The sequence below is a fragment of the Schistocerca cancellata genome, chromosome 6, assembly GCF_023864275.1.
Source record: "Schistocerca cancellata isolate TAMUIC-IGC-003103 chromosome 6, iqSchCanc2.1, whole genome shotgun sequence".
NCBI classification, from domain to species: domain Eukaryota; kingdom Metazoa; phylum Arthropoda; class Insecta; order Orthoptera; family Acrididae; genus Schistocerca; species Schistocerca cancellata.
In genome coordinates this window covers 403,018,136-403,041,556 of record NC_064631.1, presented here as the reverse complement: position 1 = coordinate 403,041,556, position 23,421 = coordinate 403,018,136, and the positions used below count along the sequence as shown (strand labels likewise).

At 42.9% G+C, this 23,421-nt stretch overlaps 1 protein-coding gene across 1 annotated transcript in view; it reads right to left on the bottom strand.

Moving 5' to 3' along the window:
- The window catches only part of LOC126191214 (COBW domain-containing protein 1-like), a 524,606-nt gene that overhangs the window by 214,232 nt on the left and 286,953 nt on the right, over positions 1-23,421 (bottom strand). Inside the window, exon 7 of the mRNA XM_049932014.1 lies at positions 18,421-18,507. Coding sequence (XP_049787971.1) covers positions 18,421-18,507 — 87 coding nt within the window. The remainder of the gene's footprint in view (positions 1-18,420; positions 18,508-23,421) is intronic.

The window sequence follows — 23,421 nt, the reverse complement described above, 5'->3', positions numbered from 1 at the left end:
TTCAACAAATGGCTCCTTTTACGAATAGTTTGGTTTTATTCAGGGTTCCACTACATCACATCATTCCCCACTCTTTTGGCTACAAAACTCTATTTTTCAACATAATCTCCGTCCATTACGATGGCCTTAAGCCATCTTACGGGGAGGGCCTATGTCTGTCACTGCATACTTCCACTCTACTGGTCGATGTCTTCCGCACACCCATCATCCATCACCCTTCAACGCGTACTGCTTCGGTAGGCGGAGAGGAAGCCAGCGGGCACACACATTTGAGTACCCCAGCTGGTGAACGAGTTGTCAATACTACCAACAGAGACATCCAGTTGTGCAGCGTGTTAATTGTTTGTGATCCGTCGATCATCTCGAATGAGAGTGTACGAACGTTCCAGCGTTGCAGGAGTCACGCAGGAGATAGGATTGGTTTGTGAGACCTTGTTGTTATGATGACAGACGCCTCACCCAACGACTCATCGTGCTTTTGCTCCTTGTCAGGTCTCCGCAGACAGTCTGCAAGCGTCTATGACTATCTGCGACGTTCTGGTTTTCCATCAAAAGAAACTAAATGACAGCTCTCTCCTTATAAAGTGCCTCCGTTACAGATGCCATTTTGAAAGGTAGGCCAACGTACAGTGCTGTCGCCTATAGGAACTTCACGAAACAATACCGGCTGAAGCGGGAATATTCCACGATGTCCCACAACAAAGTCTCCATGTTTTTCAACCGAAAATACTTACTGAATGCCCCTCATATTAGCTTAGTTTGTTAACACTAATAATTTCTGATTTGGTTGGTGTCGAGTTGAGAAACAAATGATGGCGTGAAATCTGTTGCTGAACCATGCAAAACCATGCGCCGCAGTTATTACGGTCTGTGTGCACTAACACTGTCCATTCCGTTTTTGCTTGGTTGACGAGTGTGCTACGAAAATTACTGTATGGCAGGTGTATCGCATTTAATTAAATGTATCCAGAGCACGCCAACAAGTACATTTAGTTCAGGAAGTTTTTCTCTCCTTAGTCAACGTAATTCTAATTTTTATCGATGATACGTACAGTGGTGAACGTACTAGAAGGAATACTCGATAACAAGATCTTGAGGTAGTGGGAGAGTTACGGAAAGCAAAAGCTGATTCAGAAGTTAAGTCGACTGTTAGTGTTAACTGGTACACAACGACATACAATCAGACTGCCGTCCTCACACGTAATTTGATTGACACGTTTAGAGGCTTTCATGAAAAAGAAAAGCAGAGGGCACGGTCATGGAAAGAATAATCCATTTCTGGACAGTGAAGAAGGCGTCTCGTAAGTTATTCTAAACGTTGTATGAGTTTTGTTTCATGATACCTCGAATAATTCAACACGACTTATTTTATGAATGGGAAAGCGGAGTAGGGGTCGCGGCGGCGTACATCGTCTCATCACCGGACTGTGGACCAATTTCTTCTGAAGAAAGGGAAGAAGATTAGAGGTTACCTTGTAGACTTCTTGTGGAAGTAAAGACTCTTCCTGGCGAAGCAGATACTCAGCTTGTCAGAGGGACCGACAGGCGCCAACCATGCTGTTTTCATGGAAACAATCTGGTCCTCCCCCTACAGTGATTTGGGTAATGCATTGAAAACTGATATAACTATCATGGACTGGAATCTGAAGCTCGCTTGACGCAGACTTCACTCTCCTTTTGGCCGACCGTTGTGGCCGAGCGGTTCTAGGCGCTTCAGACTGGAACCGCGCGACAGCTACGGTCGCAGGTTCGAATCCTGCCACGGGCATGGATGTGTGTGCTGTCCTTAGGTTAGTTATGTTTAAGTAGTTCTAAGTACTAGGGGACTGATGAGCTGAGATGTTAAGTCCCATAGCGCTCAGAGCCATTTGAACCATTTCACTCTCTTTTCGCGTCCATTCTTATAGTTGTAGGAATGACAATAACACCGTCCTGCATAAAAACTCACGATAATTATGACAAGCCTGAAACAATGCAGATCATTACCTAGATATATCCTACATCAACCTATGAATGTGAATCACAGTACTCGAACGCGACAAAATGAGTAGGGGAACTATTCAATATGCAATTTCAGTTTGTGTCTTCGTGCGTTTGGTAAGTATTGTTATAGAGAAAGCTACCCCAATGGCTTCTCTGTAATTTTACAGATGGCCGTGTCAGCAAGTGAACCTCCCACATTGTGGCAAATGATGACCATCTACAATTTTTAATGTTTTCAGCTCGCCTCCATAGCTCAACAGTCAGCATGTCTGACCTGGGTATTTATGCTCAGCACAGTCTGGAGCGCGGAATATTCAGACGTATGAGGACAACTAAGAAGTTACTTGAAGTAGTAGTAACGGTTGAAGTTTTGGGAGCCCACACTAACAGACGGAAGGCCAACTTGTCAGGCAATTGACGTCACAGGAGAGAATCAACCAGCCCTCCTTTGGCAGCACAGAGTACGATTTTGAATATGATAGAGCACTCTTCATTCTCAACCAAAAACGGCAGGGCTCATTGTTACTATCTCCCTCCTTAAAGCTAGCTTCTCGACACTTCCGCATTTTTCACTTTCGTCCCTGATCTGACGTCGTCATTGTACTCATCGTCTTCTCCCTTTGCCATTCATTCCATCAAGATACAGAAAGGTATGAACGTTGGGGTACGAGTCTATGTTTCTTCCATTTATAATTGTACTTAGTAGGCTTCTTGTTACTCTTAGTCTTCTCAGCACTTCTTCTCTTTTTCGTCTTCGTCAGTGTCCAAGAACGTAACGTACACACTAATGAACCAAAACATCATGAACACATGCTTAACAGAGTGTTTGTACACTTTTGGAATGCAATACAGCATCGTTTCTGAGTGACAGGGATACTGCAATTCCTTGGTAGGTTTCCGGAAGTACGTGCCCCAAGATGTCTACCTACAGGTCACGAAGTCTCATATATTATAAGCCGGCAGATTGTGGGCGTGGAGCTGCTGCCCGATCGCCTCCCAGATGTGTGCGATCGGGTTCAGATCAGGCAAATTAGGTCATGATGACACCAAAGTAGCTTCACTATCATGTTCATCAAACCATAGTAGCAGGATTATGATCTTGTGGTATGGAGTATTGTCCTTCTGGAAGATATCAACACCATCGGGGAAGGTATCAAGTGTAAAGCTATGCAAGTGGTCCGCCATAATATCCACGTAGTGCACAGCTATCATGGCACCTTCAAATATCATTATCACCGTAGGTCCCTTGGAAACTCTGGTGAATGGCCTCTATAGCGTAATACTGCCCCAACTGGCCTACGTCCGTGTCGCAGTGCATGTTTTCAGTAGCCGTTCTCCTGGATGATGGTGCATCTGGACACGACCATCCACTTGATGCAACAATAAATGTGTTTCATCCGGCTACGCGAAATGTTTCCATTTACCCATTGCCCATTTTGATGATCTCGTGCCCACTGGAACTGACAATGTCATTGTGTCAACGTTGTAACAGCTAGGGGTCGTCTGCTGCGGAGCCCCATCTCCAAAAATGGTCGCTGAATGGTGTTCTCCGAAACATTTGTGCCTGCACCAGCATTGTACTCTATCAGATCTGGAACAGATCGCTACCTATTTTGCTGTACAGAGGGGGCAAGCTTCCGACCTCTACGTTCAGTGATGAAGCGTGGATGTCCAGAACCTTGTCACTTACTCGTGGTTGCTCCTGAACTTCAGCTTCTTTCCATGGATGCTCACGAGAGTAGCGTGTGGACACGGGACCAGCTTCACCGTTTCCGAGATAACTGTTCCGAGATGCCGGACCATGACAATGTGACCTTCGTCAAGCCCACTTATTGTTGTTAAAGGACTGTTTTTCAAAACCTGTCATACAATGTAAGTAAATTCATCTAAATCCTCGACATGAAAAATTAATCATATTTGGAGAAATGAACTGATATAGAATACAAGAGTGATTGTCACTTTCCATAGTAATCTAAAACAGATTTGCAAGGAATGTTTTGTAAGCACAATGGACGACACGGGTGCAGAGCCGAACACGGAAACAGTCCGGGGTTCTGCTGAGTCCTTCTTCTTAGAAGATCAGCGAGGGGAAGTGGCCACTGTAACAGCCGAGCTCCGCACGTGTCTTCGTGACACTCCACGGCGTCACCGTCGAGACGGACAACAGTTAGGACACCCTGTGGCGATTGCTGGTACAAATGTTTCTACAGGGCAGAATGAGAAGAAATTTTTAGGGAGAGGCGCTACTATCAGCTGAACGTTTAAACCCGACTTTTGGGACCAACGCTGTAGGTCGCTATCGCGTACACGAAAAGAGAGCCCCAAGATAAGCCTTTGAAATCAGCAAAATACTGCTGTACACGTAGGTCTTACAAAAAACGTCGGTTACGGATGCAAGACCTACGTTCATTGCATCACCTAAATTTTTTTCTAGAGTGACAGCGAAGCACGGCAGTGCCGGAGGGAAGCTGCCTCATTTGCCGAGGAGAGCGACAGTAATAACGAGGAAGGGCTCTTTTTTCAGAGGAGAATGGTAGATAAGAAATCACTGGTTAACCAAATAAAACATAGCCCGGAGAAGGGGACCTGCACACTATGAGGAACATATGGGTTGGTTGGAGTTTGGAAGATTCACAGCCCTGCTGCTGGACATGTAGCGAATGTGAGATTTCCTTATGGGACGCCCCCACAAAGGAATCACTTCACTTCTTCTTCTTCTTTTTCTTCTACTTTCTTGTTAGGCAACTTCAGATCTTGTCATCTCGCCTCTCGTCTTAGAGCCTGCGGCCACTCCGTTATCTTCGACAGCCATCGGCTGATCTGATGCGTTTGAGGGATTTCGAAAATTTTCGGCCCCTCCAACACTTACTGACTGGACATGGACGCTGGCGCTGCCATTGACTGAGGTCACAGTACTTCCGTCACTGACGGCTACACTGTTGTGACACAGAGCCGCTAGAGGTCACAGTACTTCCGTCACTGACGGCTACACTGTTGTGACACAGAGCCGCTATTGCGTGAGATGCATGTAATTTCAATTCTATTTATAATTTTACAACCTCAGAGTCTCATTCTGAATATGTGCCTTGAAATCATGAACAGTTTGCTTCGAATACCCACAGCAGATGTGACATATTATCTTCAGGAATTCTACATATTACCTTCAATACTCCTACTTTCAGTAGTTCTGTTCTATACTACCCAACTTCACTACAATCACTCAGTATTTGCGCTATTTATTCTCAGTTTTCCCCCGACCCTCATGTTAGATTCGTCAGATTTGCATCTGCTCAGGTTGCCATTATTAAACGTTATTAAGAAGTTGTCGCAGGTTCCCATTATTGTGCATGAAGAATTAATTATCAATGTGAATATTAGAATATCATTTTGGCTTCATTAACTTGTCTAACTTTTGATATGAGAAGAAACCCAAGGAATTAGAATACGTGGGTCACTTATCATTTTTATCGGCACTTCCCCAATAAGCCACCTTACAATGTCTGTGGATTTCGCTATTTGTGACGTGTATCGTCGCTGAAATGATCCCCCATTCATTCTCCTCTAATTTCCTTTCTGTGTCACTTGCCACCAGACGAAATTCAGTCTCTCGCTGAACAGTGGTAATAATTTTTTGGCTCATCAGTGTACATGCAGCATATGCTTCATGCCTAAGTTTCGTTTATTAGTTACCACAGAGATAAAGTATGATGACAATAGTGATGAAAGGCAACTGTGGCCATAAACTTGATGTAACAATAAGTAGAGGAGAATCGTCTCATTCTTTAGTTGGTTACCGCCTCAACAAAAAATTTTTTACTCCAGAAAGGATTCCTGGAAAATTCATCTGTTGTGGAGTTGCCTCCAAACACAGGTTGCAGCTCTGATTCAAAAACATAAACTCTACGTGGACATCAATGTAACTGGGTAACTGATTCAAAAGCATAAACTCTACGTGGACATCAATGTAACTGGGAAACTTTTAGAGTAGTAAAGACGAGTACACATAAGTAAGGACAGCTAACAAACATGGGATTCCTTTAAAAAAATAATGATAAAAATATAAAAAAAGCGAGCCTGATGAAAGCACATGTACAATTTATACTGACTACTCAGCATCCCCCGTTTGAAACAAAGGTCTCAATAATTGGCCCGTAATTGAAATTCTGATTTCAGGGGTTGGTAATTTCTAATTTGAAAATTGATGTACGTTTTATTTATTACTGATACAACTTGTTTTTTACACATAGTATTTTAATAATAAGTTGCGGACATAGTCTTTTCTAAACACAATAATTGGCCATAGGAGTACGGACAATAACATCAATAACCAAAGGTGCTGACAGCCATTTCATGGACGGAAATTTACAGTTCAGTGATGCTATATACGACATACTGCTTTCTGCGCAACACCTTGCAACGAAGAGAGCGGCTAAAAAGTCAGAAGCACGTACAATGTATTTCAGATAGCGTTAGTTTCATATCGTGTGTTCCAAATCTTTCGTATCAGACGCCTCTTGTAGACGCTTTCTATATCTGATATCAACCGTGATCAATGACTGAATGGTTACACAGCTTCGCAGACTAAATCACGTTTTCAAATCTGTTATTCTTCTGAGGTACATCTTCTGTACAACTAATAAGGTAAACCTGCTGGAATGTTGACTTTTGGAGCAGAACGCCAATGAACTATCAGTGTTCCGTAAATCATAATTGTACGTAATCTAAACTAGTATGCGATGTCATCTTGTGAAAAATATATATTGGGCAACGTTTGTTTTTACGTAAATTATCACGAAGTTGTAGGAAGCTACAGGCTAACCATCAAAGTGTGTGCTTGGGAAGACAACGGTCTATTTTTCAAGTTCCTCATATGTAGTATGCCCCTGAATGCGATTGTTCCCCATTGTTTTGCGTATATCTTGCACAGAGAATACTAATGTGGACTGTTGAAAGTTATATTCAGAAATCTGATGTGCCCCATAACATATCGAGACACAACGCTACACTCATGCCAGACAGGCCTTTCAATGGTCGTGCTATGATAGATAATATTGTATCTTACGACATGTGATGTCGTTATTAGATTAAATATATAATACATCGATATGACAGCTAATGGAATATTAATTGAAATTTTTATTTTATGTATTTCTTTTTCAACCTAGCGGGGCTACAGACAATTAGCAGTATTATCATAATTTCATTTTCAAATATGACTCCGAATGTCCATTTGATTTAATTCTGTAGGCATGTGAGGATAACTTTACAACACTTCTCTCACAGCGGTGGCGATTATCCTCAAATTATTACTTCGACGCCGCAAGAGAAACTTTCGTATTTATAGTAACATGGTTTTATGTTTTTCATTCACAGAAATATATTCAAAGCTCAAGTCATGAGTCGAGAATCAAATCGTTTCTTCGTACAAAACAGCAATTACTGTAGTAGCCAAAATTCGTTCCCCTCTCTAGCTCATCTCAGCCAAAAAGAGTAATGATAAAAGATGGAGTAGCTCCTAAAACAAGCACTGGGACATCGCCTCACACTTTAGATATAATGTCTTGGTCGACAAGACCAGAAATCGTATTAAGACACACAAAAATTCGTTAATAATCTTAACAGTAAACGCGTATACGATACATATCCCGTAAACTGACTCTTTCCACGTCATTTCGATAAACCACTCGTTCAAATTATCTATGGAATATGTTACAAACTAATTAACTGAGATACTATTCGGAACTAGTTAATGCCACGGGAATATTTAATTTAATTTCAGTGTTACAACGGAGATTACAGTGCTGATGAATACTGTATGTTAGACTGCGGGCTCTTGCACAACCTTGGGAAGATTGAAGAAATCAATGAAAGGTCGTTCTCAGTTCCGAAACAGTGTTTTGAGTCGTTTCACTGTGAACAGCGAAGGTTCTTAACAGATCTCTGTAACAATGTACTGTAATTCTTATGCGGAAATAGTTCCTAACAGATCTCTGTAACGCTGTATTCAAAGTCTCGAAAAGCAGGCGTATGCAGCGCTCTATCATAGCGTAAATTGTTCAACTGGTGAAACATGTCACTATTAAATTAAAAATTTGTGCGGCGTCTAGAATAGCTCTACATCCTGATTCATCGATCATTACCATCTTCTGATGATTGACTCGCGCCTTCAACTCTGCTTGGAGCCTTCTTAAACTTCTGTCAAGCACTATTCTTTCTTTAGGGAGAAATTTGCAGTTTGCGTACAGCAACAGACGAATATGACTCATGAGCAAGAATTTTCCTTTCTATTAGATGAATATAGTCTGCGCTGATTGTGTGTGACAAGTTAAAACCGTGTACCATGCCGGGGCTAGAAACCGGACACCTACTTCCCAAAGATAGTGCGCGAGTTGTTGAGTTATCCTAGCACGTATCGCGGACAGACTTGAAGCTGCAATTTACTACGGGCTTCTCGCCGTATCTGCCCAAATTAACATAGAGATATAGATTGTCATATACAATCGTATGTACTTCTTGTGCACGCAATGTGTCATACGAGTCTGGGCAATGTCCGAAACAAAATTTTTACTGTATCCCTTCTCGATGGTAAATCTGAAATTCTGTTCGTGGACAAGTAAGTAAGGCTGTCCTCAACTAGAAAGTAATTTTCATCCCGGTAGTGTTTCTAACTAGGTCTGGTCCTATAGGACGTTCCTCAGACCGACTTACGGAGCCAATTATGGGAGGATCCGCAGTTTAATGTAGACCATGGTGTAATTTGACACTTTTCACATTTACAAATTATTACCAGGTGTCTAAGAGGCTGTAAATGGAGGACTGAACTCCACATTGATTTTTGGCAGATATCCATTAACTCATTGAGGAAACTAGTACTGAGAGCAATAAGTGTTGGCGAAATGCACTCTTTAAATCAATAATGTAATGCAGACGCAGCCAACTGTACTTGACATCATTGCAAAATATCTCAGAGCATTCAACACAATACGCCATCTGAACAAAAGTATCCGGTCACCACTACGTAATGCGGAACTGACCACTAGGCGTCGCGAGAGGCGGAACGGCTAGTATAAAAGGAGGTGAAGAGTACTGTGTTGTCAGAGAAGCAGTAACAGCAGCAAGGGTCGGTCAGGAGAGTTCAGCGATTCCGAACGTCGACTAGTCACTGGTTGCCACCTGATCAATAAATCCATCAGCGGCATTTGAACCTTCTAAAGCTGCCTAAGCCGGCCGGTGTGGCCGAGCGTTTCTAGGCGCTTCAGTTTGGAACCGTGCGACCGCTACGGTCGCAGGTTCGAATCCTGCCTCAGTCATGGATGTGTGTGATGTCCTTATGTTAGTTAGGATTAAGTAGTTCTAAGTTCTAGGGGACTGATGACCTCAGATGTTAAGCCCCATAGTGCTCTGAACCATTTGAATCAAAACTGCCCAAGTCCACAATTGACGATCAGATTGTGAAGTAAACACGCGAAGAAACGAGTACAGCTATACCAAGACCTGGCAGACATCATGTCCTGACAGGGACTGTCGAAGATTGTGGAGGGTGGTCGTAAGAATCGCGTAAAATCAACGGAAGATATCACTTCTGAGTTCCCAAGTGCTACCAGCAGTCCAGCTAGCTCGATGGCTGTGCGTAGGGAGTCAAAAAAGAGTGGGGTCCGATGGGAGAGCAGCCCCACAAGGGCCAAACATTCCTGAAGTCAGTGCTAAACGACACTTGAGCTGGTGTAAAGAGAGACGCCACTGGACAGTGGATGACTCAAAATGAGTTACGGTGTTCTTCGTGGTTACGGTATGGTCTCATTACTGCGCTTGGAAACATGCCAAATTCGGAAGGCTAAGAAGACATTTTACAGCATTGTGTACTGGATATAGTGAAGGAACAGTTCGGAGACGACGATTGTTTGTGTTAGCACAACAGTGGACCCAGTCACATTGCATCATCTGCGAGGAAATGGTTTGGCGACAATAACATTCCTAATATCGACTGGCCTGCTCAGAGTCCCGACCAGAATCCACTGGAACAGCTTCGGGATGAGTTAGAAAGTCGACTTCGCTCCAGACCCCAGCAGCCAACTCACTACCTGTTCTAGTTACGGCTCTTGAGGAATAATGGGCTATCATTCCTCCACAGACATTCAGACACCTGAATGAAAGCGCCCCAGTAGCGTACAAGCTGTCACAAAGGCGAATGACTGACACACCTTATATTAATGTCCACTAATAGGTCGACGGATACTTGTGATTAGACAGTGTACCTTTTTGAAAATACTCCTCAACTTTCTGCAGTTATCAGTCTGTGGAGACTTTTCTACAAAGCAAATCTGAGCTAAGCGACTTCCAGGAAGAGCTAGGGAAGCCTCTGAAGCACTTGGGGGCCAACAGTGCGGATAACGGCGGAGCGGTGCCTGCAGAAGGGCGCGACGACGCGGTGTATCCTGTGCGGCGGCGGTAATTCGTTCAGCCTCGGTTTAACAGCGATCCGGCCGGGGAGGGCCGCAGGCAATCTGATGACGGCGCACGTGTCGGGATTGAGTTACGGAGTAATCTGGTTGCAATACTCGGCGGCGCCCGCCTTCGCGGCTCGTAGCTCGTGCCAACCCCTCACCCCAGCCTCGCCTCGAGTGGCGCGTCACGAATCCGACACCCGGCACGCCAATCACGCAACAGATTGCGCATCAACGGAGCTGAACGCGCCTTTGCTCCTATATTTCCCGCTGGCGAAACTTCAGTCACTGGCAGGCGAGCACCTGCCTCCAGATACGCGTAAGGGACCCGAATTCCATGACTTTTCCGAGAGTCGTTAGTGCGCAGCACCACAAATGCCCCGCTGATGATACGGTTAACCTTCCTGGCAATTACATCCTCTGGTTTGATATCGAATGGACACCACACTGTGATTTTCCAAGACCTTCAATACAATGCAGAAAAGTGCAGAACATTACAGACATGGGAAAAAGGGAGGTGAGAAGAGGTTGGATAAGATGGGTTTAATTTTGGGCGCTAAATAGAGAGGTCGTCAGCACCCATTCTCAATATAGTGGCAGTGGCGGTTACATTTCTTAAAATTAAAAATGAAGACTACGTACTACATGCCAGTCATTAAAGTGTTGCATATACATTCATCAGTACTTCGATCGTACGGCTGTGATACATTTAAAGAGCACGAGAAGGGGAGAGGGTGGGGGAATGTTGCACCTGGGGGTACTTTTCAGATTTTCGCCTCTATTCATCCTTCTTACTCCATTTAAAATGAAGGCATTCACTTTGTATGTGCCTCAGTCTTTTTCTGATTTTCAAAAGATTACTCCCAAAAATCAACATTTTCTAAACATGTTCCATGTACAACATGGTCAAGTGCCTAGAAACATATCTTCTATTGAATTTTGAAAGCTTTGCTAATCGAGAAAAGCTTATCTATACTGCATTTAATCGTCTCTCTCTCTCTTAGATTATTACTCTAGTGCACACCAGTAATCAGTAAGTGAAATCAAATTAAGCACAAGTGTCATCAAAATCAGTTGCAAGTTAAATACAGTTTGAAATAGGAACTAAAACAAATTTCCATTTTCATGACGGGTTAAATTATTAAGACATTAAAGTAATTCAGCTCACTTGCATAGTGTCACGTGTTCCGGTACAAGACCACCTCCTGTTTCAAATACACGATTGTGCACGACCGAGAAAGGACGGCTTACTTTTCCACATGTTACGCAATTGTTCCAAAATATATACTACTTTAAGCAACATAAAATTATGTACCTGAAGAATTAACTATATATTCCAGATACTTTTAATACAGGACATATATGGGCAGAACGCGAAACATTCACAAATGTTGCACAAATCCCAATCTCATGTATAACAACAACAAAATCTGTAGAAACTGGCGAAAATTGTAAGTCTGTTCTTACTGCGCTTTCCTTCATGTAATTGCAAAATCAGTCGCTAGATGGAAATAGCGATGAGAAAAGCATCATGTGATCCTAGGTACGCTATCCTCAAGGTACAACATTCTCCCCTACTGATAAAATTAGTTTAGGGAGTATACAGGGCTCTTGATCTAGTAACTAATGGGATGAACCAGCTCTTCTGTAACACATAAAAGCCTCCGTACAATCAAATTTGGGAGGGGCCCTCATGCCACACAAGTATCGCATCATTATCGCCAATAATTGTGGCTAAATACCTTGGTAGGTCAAAGATAAAAAGCATAAGATGTTAAAATATGATGCGCTGTGACTGTTTTCCCACAAACGCTGCATTCGATAGGTCTTCTGGTTGAAGAAGATCAGCATGCGTCATTGGGCAGTATCCGATACGAAGTCTGGTCTTTGTGCCTCCCTTCCAACTGGAAATGCGTCATGGCCATGATGTCGGCTTGACTGACCGCAGTTTGTTGTTCGTGACGTCCTGCCACTTTCTCTCCTACTCAGTCATAGGCCTCTCTGTTATCCATGACTCTATAGCCTGTACGATGCCCGTCATAGTGAACTGTAGTGCTTTCCACCACAGTCAGCATGGAGATCACTACGGGGAGGGCACTGCCCGTAAAAAGGCAAAGCACTGGGCTCAGAATGTTTTCTAATCACATATTCGGTAGATGGTTTAATAATCTTTACTACAAACCGTCAATTTTCATACTAACAAAAGGCCTTTGTGGGAAGGTAATTTGTTTTGATATTTTTCTTTTTAAATTCAAATCACTTCGCATGTAATTTTTCATGTACTTGTCCCCTTAGTCTTACGTACTATTTGCTAGTAATACTTTCATCATTCGCAAGGTAATAATTAAGACGAATTCCTCCTTTAATGTTTCGCTCCTGGAGCGAAGTGATGGACCAACAGTAACAGATCGACGCACATGACTGGTAACTATTAAAGTGATCCAAACAATGTTGCGAAATTCGTTTTTCCATTTGCTTTTAATCTGCACTGAACACAATGCATTATCAAAGTTAGTATCCTTCATCTTCTTTGCCATTTTCCGTTTCTCTACGGGGTCGCCAATTTTATATAGATTGGAGCAATGTTAGGGGCCGAATTCCCTTGCTGACGTCACCATTTGCCCCGTGACCGATGTCGTGAACCCATCTGCCTGCGCCTATAGTAAATATAGTGGTCAGGTGGGAGAACGTTTTCTAAATGTTTGCATATCCTGTATCGTAGGCGACACGAGTACCAGCTCATTATTTACCTAGTTGGATATGGGAAGCCGCCTAAAAACCACATCCAGGCAGAGCAGCTCAACACCCCTTATCGTTAACCCTCCAGGATGATTCGATCAGGGGCTGACTCGCCTCCCCGTATCCCAGAAGCGGTGCATTAACGCACTCGGCTATACGAGTTCAAAACGTGCCGTACTGTTATCGTTGGCGCTATTTTCTGTTGCCATTCTTAATAGACATTTCTAAAATAATTACATCACTCTTGCAGACGGGTGTACAGATATCTCTTTGGTTGCCATCACCTGGCCTGACCCTAACCGCCAACTACCTCCCAGCCGAAGTGTGCTAGCGCTAATGACATCCTTCTATACACAAAGAAATCTATCTAACTGTCACCTTCACCTTGGTGAAAATGAATAATCGCATGTTGAAAGCAAGTACATCACAATAAAAACAATCAAAATTACTTCGGAACCTAATGAGTAACATATCTGCTCTCCGTCTTTCTCTCTCTAGTCCCGATAACACACAGCAAATCGTTACAAAAACTTGAACACGTATTAATTAATGTGGGGGTAAATCAAAAAGCCTTTGCCCCTATTTTTTATCAGCTGAAAAACGGTACATACAGGTAATTACAAATATATGTATTATTCTGCGTACCTTACACTATTTTTCCACTTAGTCTGCACACCGGTTTAGACATTTATCCCATCGCAGCACTACATTTGGAATGCCGCTGTGGTAGGATTAGTCTGGCTGACGGTGGGCCCCCGGTCGGACTGCCCTCTTGAATTCATCGTTGCAACGTGAATTGCTATCCTGCCAGGAACTCCTTCAGCGGACCGAAAACGTATAAATCACCAGAGGCGACGTCCGGCCTGTATATTACGTGGTACGGACTCTCCCTGTGACGGGAGTTTGTCTGCGGTTCCGATTGTCGCATGGTGTCTCGCACTGTCATGGAGGATAACCACGATGTTGACATCGACAATCCATCAGCGCTTCTCCTTGATGGCGACCCACAGCCGTGACAGTGTAGAACAATAACTGTCGGCATTAATGGTTGCATCTAGTGGCATGAAATCCAGCAGGGGCTGACCAAGACGTTCCCAGAAGACCATTAACACCACTTTGCCAACAAATGGCACTGAACGGATTTATTTATTTATTTGTCACAGGTGAACACGGATGTTTCTACACTAAGCTCCTGCTCTGCTGCTTCGATTCCAACGTGAAGTACAGTATTCACGTTTCATAACCAGTAACTATGAGATCCAGAAAACTGTCACCCTCCTCAGCATACCGTTGCAGATGATTCAGTGAAGTAAACATTAGCTTGCCATTCATCATGTCATCCAACTGCTTAGTCACCCACCAACATGAAATCTTCCACTGCCCTAACGTCGGTGTTGTTAAGACTCCCACACGAAATCCCAAGCTGCTGCGAAATGACCTTGGTGTGCACACGCCGATCCGCTTTCATCTTTGCATCCACGTGGGAAATGTCAGTGACAAACGCGGCCTCCCTGAACGCTCACTCTCATGTAAGTCTTCACTGCCTTTTGCCAACTCAGAACATCACCGCCTCACACTTGACAAAGCGATACAATTTTCCCCATACATGGACAGCATTCCCATGTGGTTTTCGATGGGCGTTCTTCCCTTGCTCTATACAAAACCAATGACAGTTTGTTCCTCGTACGTCGTGGACGGACTCCAGCTACCGGCAGAGTAGTCCAAGAGTGGTCCACCGCTAGGAGTGGATATGTTGACTTCGCACATGCAGCCGTAATTTCGCTAAATAAAGGAGCAAATGCTTTCAGATTCGACCTTGTATATTATATGCTTAACACACTTTCATTTAATTGTATGAATTTTGATCATACAATTACAGTAAAATCTTCATTTCTTTGTCACACTACGCTGATTGTGCCTCACACTAAACTAGCTTCACGTACTGGTACCAGTCCAAGTACCTGAAAGCAAGCTAACGCTAAAAGACGACAGACTATCCACCACAGATATCCTTGCAACAAACCATTAGCAGCGCTCTCCCCAGCGGCGGACAGATTCCAGAGGCGAACAAGTTTGTTTACACATTTACATGGTAAAGCTGACTTTCTGCAGTTGCAGAGCAAAATGGTTGCGTGTTGTTTCTCAAGAAACTTTCTTTTTGTCCTTGTCGGTGATGAGAAATCCGTTGTTAAGTGAACATCGATGTTACTAGCGGTACGCTGATAATCTTCATAGGAATGTTGGACCTCCTTCTGACAAGTTTTGAACAGCAGTAAGTCTCTTTATACCCACAGTATTGGCTCCAGTCTCGGAGACTACGATAGTGGCCAGACAAATATACTGAAGCTATCTCTCATTTTTCAGGTACTGGTTCAAATGGCTCTGAGCACTATGGGACTTAACTTTTGAGGTCATCAGTCCCCTAGAATTTAGAACTACTTAAACCTAACTAACCTAAGGACATCACACACATCCATGCCCGAGGCAGGATTCCAACCTGCGACCGTAGCGGTCGCACGGTTCCAGACTGTAGTGCCTAGAACCACTCGGCCACTCCGGCCGGCTTTTCAGGTATTACTGCCGGTGTGGCAGTTTCAAATTAATCAAAATACGATGAGGAGACACTGAAAAACACTGTCAGTTGCAAATGACATGGAAAATTCAGCATCAGCTAAGAACAGGCACGTTTCCCCATCTACGAGTTCATTAGCACAGACTGTGTAGCTGTCCTTAAAAAAGGGGAAAGCACAACAATGGTAACTTTTTGGGGAAGATTTAAGAACCGCTTAACTGATCAATTGAGCTAAAGAAACAAATTTTTGCTTCTAAATAAAACAGAATTTTTAATATCTCGTGATTTAGCGGAGCAGAAAGTTGCCATATCGATTCAACAAGAACGGGGAAAAGCGGTGTTCCGAACTTTCCTCATGGTGTGTCCAATTTACTACCAATCAAATGCACAAGTTTAAACAAATAGCAATGAACTGTTATTTTGAACGCCTATACAACATTTATTTTGTTGTTCTATTTCATTTTGTTGTCGTTTTTCTCATTTGAAATGTTTTGTTTCTCAACCACTCCGCCCAGCATTGAATTACGTCATTTTAAACATTTTCCTAAAATGTAATTAATGATATTAAAAACGACTTTTATACACGCGATTTGTTAGTATTAATGTCGCGTCACTTGACGCGACTAGAAGCCAAAGAACATTTTACTCAAGGTTACTGCCACGAAACACTGACGTTCTTACACTACTGACATTATTGGTCTAATGCATTGCATTTTTTAAATATCTGAATTACTGGGGAGTGCTCCTTTCCTATAGCAATGGCGCAATTCTAGCTTTTGGGGACGGTCATTTGTATTTTGCTCTACTTCTGCTTTCTATTTTCCTCTTTTCCCAGTTATGCTTATCTTTTAGAAAATGCTGTGTAACAGAATGAAGAGGGAGGCCACAAAATCAGCAAACACTATTCTGAAACAAATAATAACTAATGTGTAGAGGTAACGTATCTCTTCCCTGAGAGTAAGAGTAGCAATTCACGGATAGAATAGCGCATTAGGTATGTTAAGAAGCACCCATGTGCTCAGTCCCTTAGATCTCTCTTTTTTTTTTCGTGGTGATGACCATCAGTGCTTCCTCAGAAAAGAGATCACGCTTTTATCATGCTTCAAGCGAACACCGTCACAGGACATTCCATTATCGCCCCTCCTCCCAGACTCATTAAGCTGCCGAGACATAATAAATGCTACAACACGAAGAGAAAAGAAAAATATAGGGTGTCAATATACGAAAAATAATTATTCTTTATTATATTTACGTCTACATCTGTACTCCAGAAGCCACTTTACACTATCTGTATACTGCAGTCGCTTCCCCCTTTTCCTGTTCAAGTCACGTGCGGTTCGCGGGAAGAGCGACTGCGGATAAGCCTCTGTCTGGGCTCGGATCTCTCTCTATTAGAACAGATAACGAAGCAAACAACGTTTGTAATAACCGACCGTGATCTGTACCAAAATCGCTCAGTCATTAGACATGAATACATTGTAAACAAGCATTTATTACAGAGTATCAGATGAAAGTGCCCTTATGAACGTAGCATAAGCCAACTGTACTTAAAGCGGACTACAGTTTTTACGAATTCAGAGTAACACTTTTCACTGCTTACTGCAACAATCGCTTAGAGTCTAGTTGCAAGGTGAAATCAATTATCGTTGTGAGGTTAGCTGATAGGCGTGGAGAATAGCACGCGAATAAACACGATCCAAGGATAAGAATGCTGTGCCATAGTGAGCCATCTAGGGCAGTCTGATCGTGCTACCATAGTTCGCGTGGAAAATCTAGGAGTAAGTATGTTTTCTCAAAGTCAGAAATTAATATTGCAAGAGTCATAACTATATTATTTAATACTGTGTCCGAGTATGTATCACTACGGTGGCCGAGTATGTACCGCTACGCCTGCCGCTTATGATTCTTACGAAGCCTCACCGCTGAGCGGGATGTCTAAGCAACAGGGGAGACCACTTATTCATCGCCCTTGTCATGATTCGCAGATCGTGATGGAAAGCACTCAAGGTAACCGATGAAGTTAAATTTTTCGACACCACGGACACGCAGCAATGATACATGTTACATTAAAAAAACTCATTAAAACAGGAGGCTTAAGTTTTTGAATAAGTACACTTTTAACGCCATTTGAATTCAGGAAGACTAATAAAATCTTGGTTGATAAGCAGTAGTTTCATTTGAGCCGCAAAAGAATAAACCGAAAGTAATTAAAATCTATTAAAAAATACTACTGTGTATTTCCAAATATCTAAAACAAAACTCGTTCTTTACTTGCTGCATACCCCAAGTCAGTGGCGGAACTCTATTATTTGAATTATAGTTTAACTGGTCCGTGAACTCTTCTCATCCATAACGATGTCTTTGTTTCTTATCGATTTTTTCCACATGACCACCTAAAATCTGTGATTTACAAAAATGCATACCATTCAGGTTTCGTTTCTGACACATATCACGCGCTGATCTGAGTCGAGAGAGAATCCAGGATTTCGTCCTGATAGATTTTTGACGTATCATCTGCATATGCACTACACAGTAACAAGGAAAGCAGTTAACGTTCTATACGGCTATGTTTTTGGAGATGAGGGAAAAATATCTAGAACAAAAACTGCGATAGATAGAAGAGAGCACACAGTATGTGGTTTCTATGACAGACTGAGGCATTATAATGTGTACGATACTCACGAGATCTCTGTACGCAAAGCGTCGATTTGCTCACGTGTCGCGAGGTCCACCTTATTTACAATCACAAGGTCCGCCAACGCCACCTGCCTGCAAGAAAACAAAACAAATGAGTTATTATACTTTATTCTGCACGACTTAAAAATAGTTTGGCGACTATAAAAATCAAACGACTGCTAAATACCAGAAGTCACTGACTTCTAAGATCAAAGAGAAACTTCAGCTACAGGTGGCTGAAGTAGGTAAACTGTGACAGGGGCCACTTTGAACGTAGCATGGTAAGAAATGGAGAACAAGACGGTACGACAGTATCAAGCAAAGCAGCTAACAAAACCAGTTCTTTATTTTATGTTACAAGCAAGAATACTTGACTTTATATACAATAAGAATGTCTTAATTTTTTACTGCTCCTCGTCGCGTGCGAGAAAACATTAAAAATGGATGCCGAACAAAGAGTAACGATTATGACTATGTGATGCCCACCAATCTTGATGTCTGTGCACCAAGGGTACACTCTGTAAGATTCCTACCGTGTAGCAATCAAAGAATTAAATAAATTGAACGCTAGCCAGCATACCTTCTTTGCAAAATTGTTAAGACTTTCGTGGCCACTTGTTGACGAACTGCCTATTGGCTTCTGTCTCCGGTTCTTCGGCCGACGTTTATCTAACGATTTTACTGACGTTTCGCCAGCACGAGTGGCTGGCATTGTCAAAGCTTCACCCTCCATTGCCGGTGGTGAACTGGAGCCGAGCTCGCGGGCGCAGACTGTATGTACCTGGCGCGCCAACGTCCGAGGGCTTCTCCGCGGTCATTTCCGGTCCGGTTCTCCTCTTTCTACCTGCGACGGTCGTTCGCTGCAGTACGGGAAGCCAGGATCCATTTACCTTAAGGCTTTCCTCTTTCTTGTTGAATCTGTTCGCGTGTTTTTGTATTTCTACAGCTTCTCTGAACAAGCGTGTGTGATAGTGCTTCTCTACAGCCAGAACTTACGTGACGGCGAATTTTATTACGTGGTCGGTCTCACTCAGTGCGTGCTCTGCCACGACCGATTTCTCCACCTGTCCTAACCGGCAATGTCGCTTATGTTCTTTGATTCTGGTGCTGATTGATCGTCCAGTCATTCCGACATAAACTTTTCCGCATGTGCATGGTATACGGTATATTCCCGGCATTGCAAGTGGGTCCCTTTTCTCCTTTGCAGATCTAAGACACTCTTTGATCTGCCTTGTCAGTTTGAAAATCGTCTTTTACGCCATATTTGCGCAATATACGGCCGATTCTGTCCGTCACTCTGGGAATGTATGGCAGAAAGGCCGTACTCGACATTTCCTTTCCTGATTCCTTACTTCGACGAGTGTTCGGCTCTCTTACACTTCTAATATAATTTGTGGAGTACCCATTGCTCCTCAGAACACTTTCCACGTGTTGCATTTCGCGTCTGAGGTGTTGCGGCTCACATTTTCGTCCTGCTCGCGTTACGAGTGTATTAATCATGCCTATTTTCTGGCTCGGGTGGTGCTTTCATAGTTTGTGCAGGTATCGGTCCGTGTGTGTCGGTTTTAGATACACTCTGTGTCCCAGGTTTTCGCCATCACTTATAACCAGCACATCTAGAAATGGCAGTTTTTTGCCCTTTTCTACTTCCATGGTAAATTTCATGTTGGTATGGAGGCTGTTCAAGTGTCTTAGGAAGTCACCGAGCTGCTCTTCACCATGGCTCCACACAACGAAAGTATCATCGATGTATCTGTACCACACCAAATTTACCATGGAAGTAGAAAAGGACAAAAAACTGTTATTTTTAGATGTGCTGGTCAAAAGGGATGGCGAAAACTTTATTTATTTATTTATTTAAATTGTTTAGACCCGTATAGGATCACACAAAGCGAACTTCGATCTGTGGTTGCTAAAATATTTATTATTATTACCACACCAAATTTACCATGGAAGTAGAAAAGGACAAAAAACTGTTATTTTTAGATGTGCTGGTCAAAAGGGATGGCGAAAACTTTATTTATTTATTTATTTAAATTGTTTAGACCCGTATAGGATCACACAAAGCGAACTTCGATCTGTGGTTGCTAAAATATTTATTATTATTATTATTATTATTATTATTATTGGCGAATTTTCCCTAAAAGGAAATCGTTAAGCTTATGACTTTGAAGGCTTGTTCTTCTTGTCCTTCCAGTACTCCTTCATTCTCTTGAAGAGGGCCTCTTTTCTCTCCTCAGACCATTCTTGTTTGGTCCGCTGTTTTAGCGCTTCTGACTTTACTTCCCAATTGTCTATGTGTTTTCGGAAGGTGCTTCTGTCTGTGGTGTTTGTGGTGCCAATTGCTTGTAGGTCTTTTCGGACTCCTTCCATCCAATGTGTCGAGACTTTAAGTGTCTTGATGTGTTCTAGAATTTTCTTGGTGAGTCTTGTTTCAGGGAGTCTATCTAAATGTCCGTAGAATTTAAGGCGCCTTTTTCTCATATCGTTCTCGATGTTCGAATATGCTTCTACTGTTGAGTTCTTCTGTAGTCTGTAGCCATCTGGTGTGGGTCTTCCTCCTAAAATTTTCCTCATGATTTTGCGTTCTTCTTTTTTGATTTCTTCAATTTTGATTTTCCTGTTGAGTGCTAGTGTTTCGCTGGCATACAGTACGGCGGGTTTGATCACTGTGTTATAGTGTCTGATCTTGGTGTTTCTGGAAATGCATTGTTTGTTGTAGACGTTTCGTACCATGCCTAGTGATTTCCGTGTCTTCTGTTGTCTGTCTTCGTAAGCCAGTTTCTCTGTTCCGGTCGGTTCGATGATTTCGCCTAGGTATCTGAAGTGTGTGACCCCTTTAATTTTGCCGTACTTGGTTGTGATGTCGTCGCCTTCTCTTGTTAGGACTTGCGTTTTTTCAAAAGAGATTTGTAGGCCGACTTTCTCGGCGCATTCTTTCAGGATTTCGATCTGTGTTTTTGCTGATGTTGGGTCATAGGTCAGTATCGCTAGGTCGTCTGCGAATGCTAGGTAAGGGATTTCCAGTCTTTTCCTTCCTAATGTGACTGGTCTCCAGGTGTTTTGTCTCCTGACTTCAGCTTCCCATTCGCTCATTACTTTGTCCAGGACGATGTTGAACAAAAGCGGGGATAGTCCATCTCCTTGTCTTAGGCCAGTGTGGATTTCAAAGGGGTCCGAGATTTCGCCCATGAATTTGACTTTGGATTTTGTATTGGTTAGTGTCTGTTCGATTAGTCTTCGGGTCTTTTGGTCTAGGCCTTTTTCTCTGAGGATTTGGATGAGGGACTTTCTGTCGATCGAGTCGTACGCCTTTTTGAAGTCGACGAAAGTGCAGATGATTTTTTTGGGGCTTCTCATGTGGGATTTTATGATTGATTTCAGGTTGAAGATTTGTTCGGAGCAGGCTCTGTTGGGTCTGAAACCCGCTTGGTATTCCGAGATGGCGGGTTCCAGTTGTCCTTGCGTTCTGGTGAGAAGGCAGGTTGATAGAATTTTGTAGATGACCGGTAGCAGGGAAATTCCTCTATAATTGTTTGTGTCTGTCCTGTCACCTTTCTTGTGTAGCGGGTGAATGAGTGCGGTCTTCCAGTCGTCAGGTATGATTTCGGTTGTCCAGGTGTTCTGTATGATTTGTGTGATTTCGTTTAGCGAGTTTGGTCCTAGGTTCTTCAGCAGTTCTGCCGTTATTCCGTCTTCACCGGCTGCCTTGTTGTTTTTCAGTTTCTTTATGCAGTGGAGGATTTCTTCTTTTGTTGGTGATGGTGAGTCTTCCGGTACGTTGGCCGGTTCTCGGGGTTCGAAGGTTGAGTTAGGTTCCGGGCAATTTAGTAATTTTGAAAAGTACTTTGCGAGCTCTTCACAGTTTTCTTTGTTGGTAAGTGCCAGTTTTCCGTCTTCTTTTCTGAAGCAGAGGTTCTGTGGTGAGTATCCTTTGACTTGGTTGGCGAACGTCCTGTAGAAATCCCGTGTGTTGAAATTTCTGAAGTCCTCTTCGATGGAGTTTAGCTGATCGTTTATGTATTTGCGTTTCTCTTGTCTTATTGTTTTCGATGTTTGTCTTCGAATTTCATAGAAGTTGTCCTGTGTTTCTTGTGTTTTGTTGCTGTTGTAGTTTGTGAAAGCTGTTCTTCGATTTTGTAGGGCGATTTCGCAGGTAGTGTTCCACAAAGGGTGCCTGGGTTTTCTAGTCAGCGGGATCAGTTCTTTGGCAGTGTTCACAATTTTTGTTTAAAGCTGGTCCAATCTTTCGCCTCTTGTTTTTCCCAGTGTTCTGTGATGTTCGATTCTCTGATCTTTCTTGTATCAAATTTCGGTGAGGTCAATTTCTTTTTGTGTTGTCTTCTTGGTGTGAGTTTGATTTTGATTCTTGTTAGGCAGTGGTCCGAATCTATGTTGGCGCCTTTTCTCACTTGGACGTCGAGGATTTCTTTCTGGTAGTCATAGGAGATTGCCACGTGATCTATCTGGAATTCGCCTAGTGAGTGGACTGGTGATCGCCACGTCTTTTGTTTCTTGGGCTTTTTCATCAGGGAGGTTGACATGATTTTGAGGTTGTTTTGCTGGCAGAGTTCGATCAGTCTGGTGCCGTTTTTGTTGGTGAATTTGTGTGCAGGGAAATTTCCTACTGTTTTTCTGTAGCGTTTTTCTCTGCCGATTTGTGCGTTGAAATCGCCTAGTAGAATTTTCGCGTTGTCTTGGGGTATTTTTGCCAGGGTGGTTTCGAGTTTGTCCCAGAATTTGTCTGTTTCTTCTGGTTTGTCCTTGTTGTCTGCGTTCGTGGGGGCATGTACGTTGATGAGGGTGTAGTTCTTGTTGGCGTGTTTGATTCGCATGGTCATGAGCCTGTTGTTGATCGCGTTGACTTCTTTTACTGAGTCTAGGATGTTTTTGTTTACTGCGAAGGCCATGCCGAGGAGTGCTCCTCCTTTGCCGATTTTCCTGTTGGTTCCACTCTTGAAGAATCTGTAGTTTCCGTAGTCTATTGTGTCTGAATCCGTGTATCTT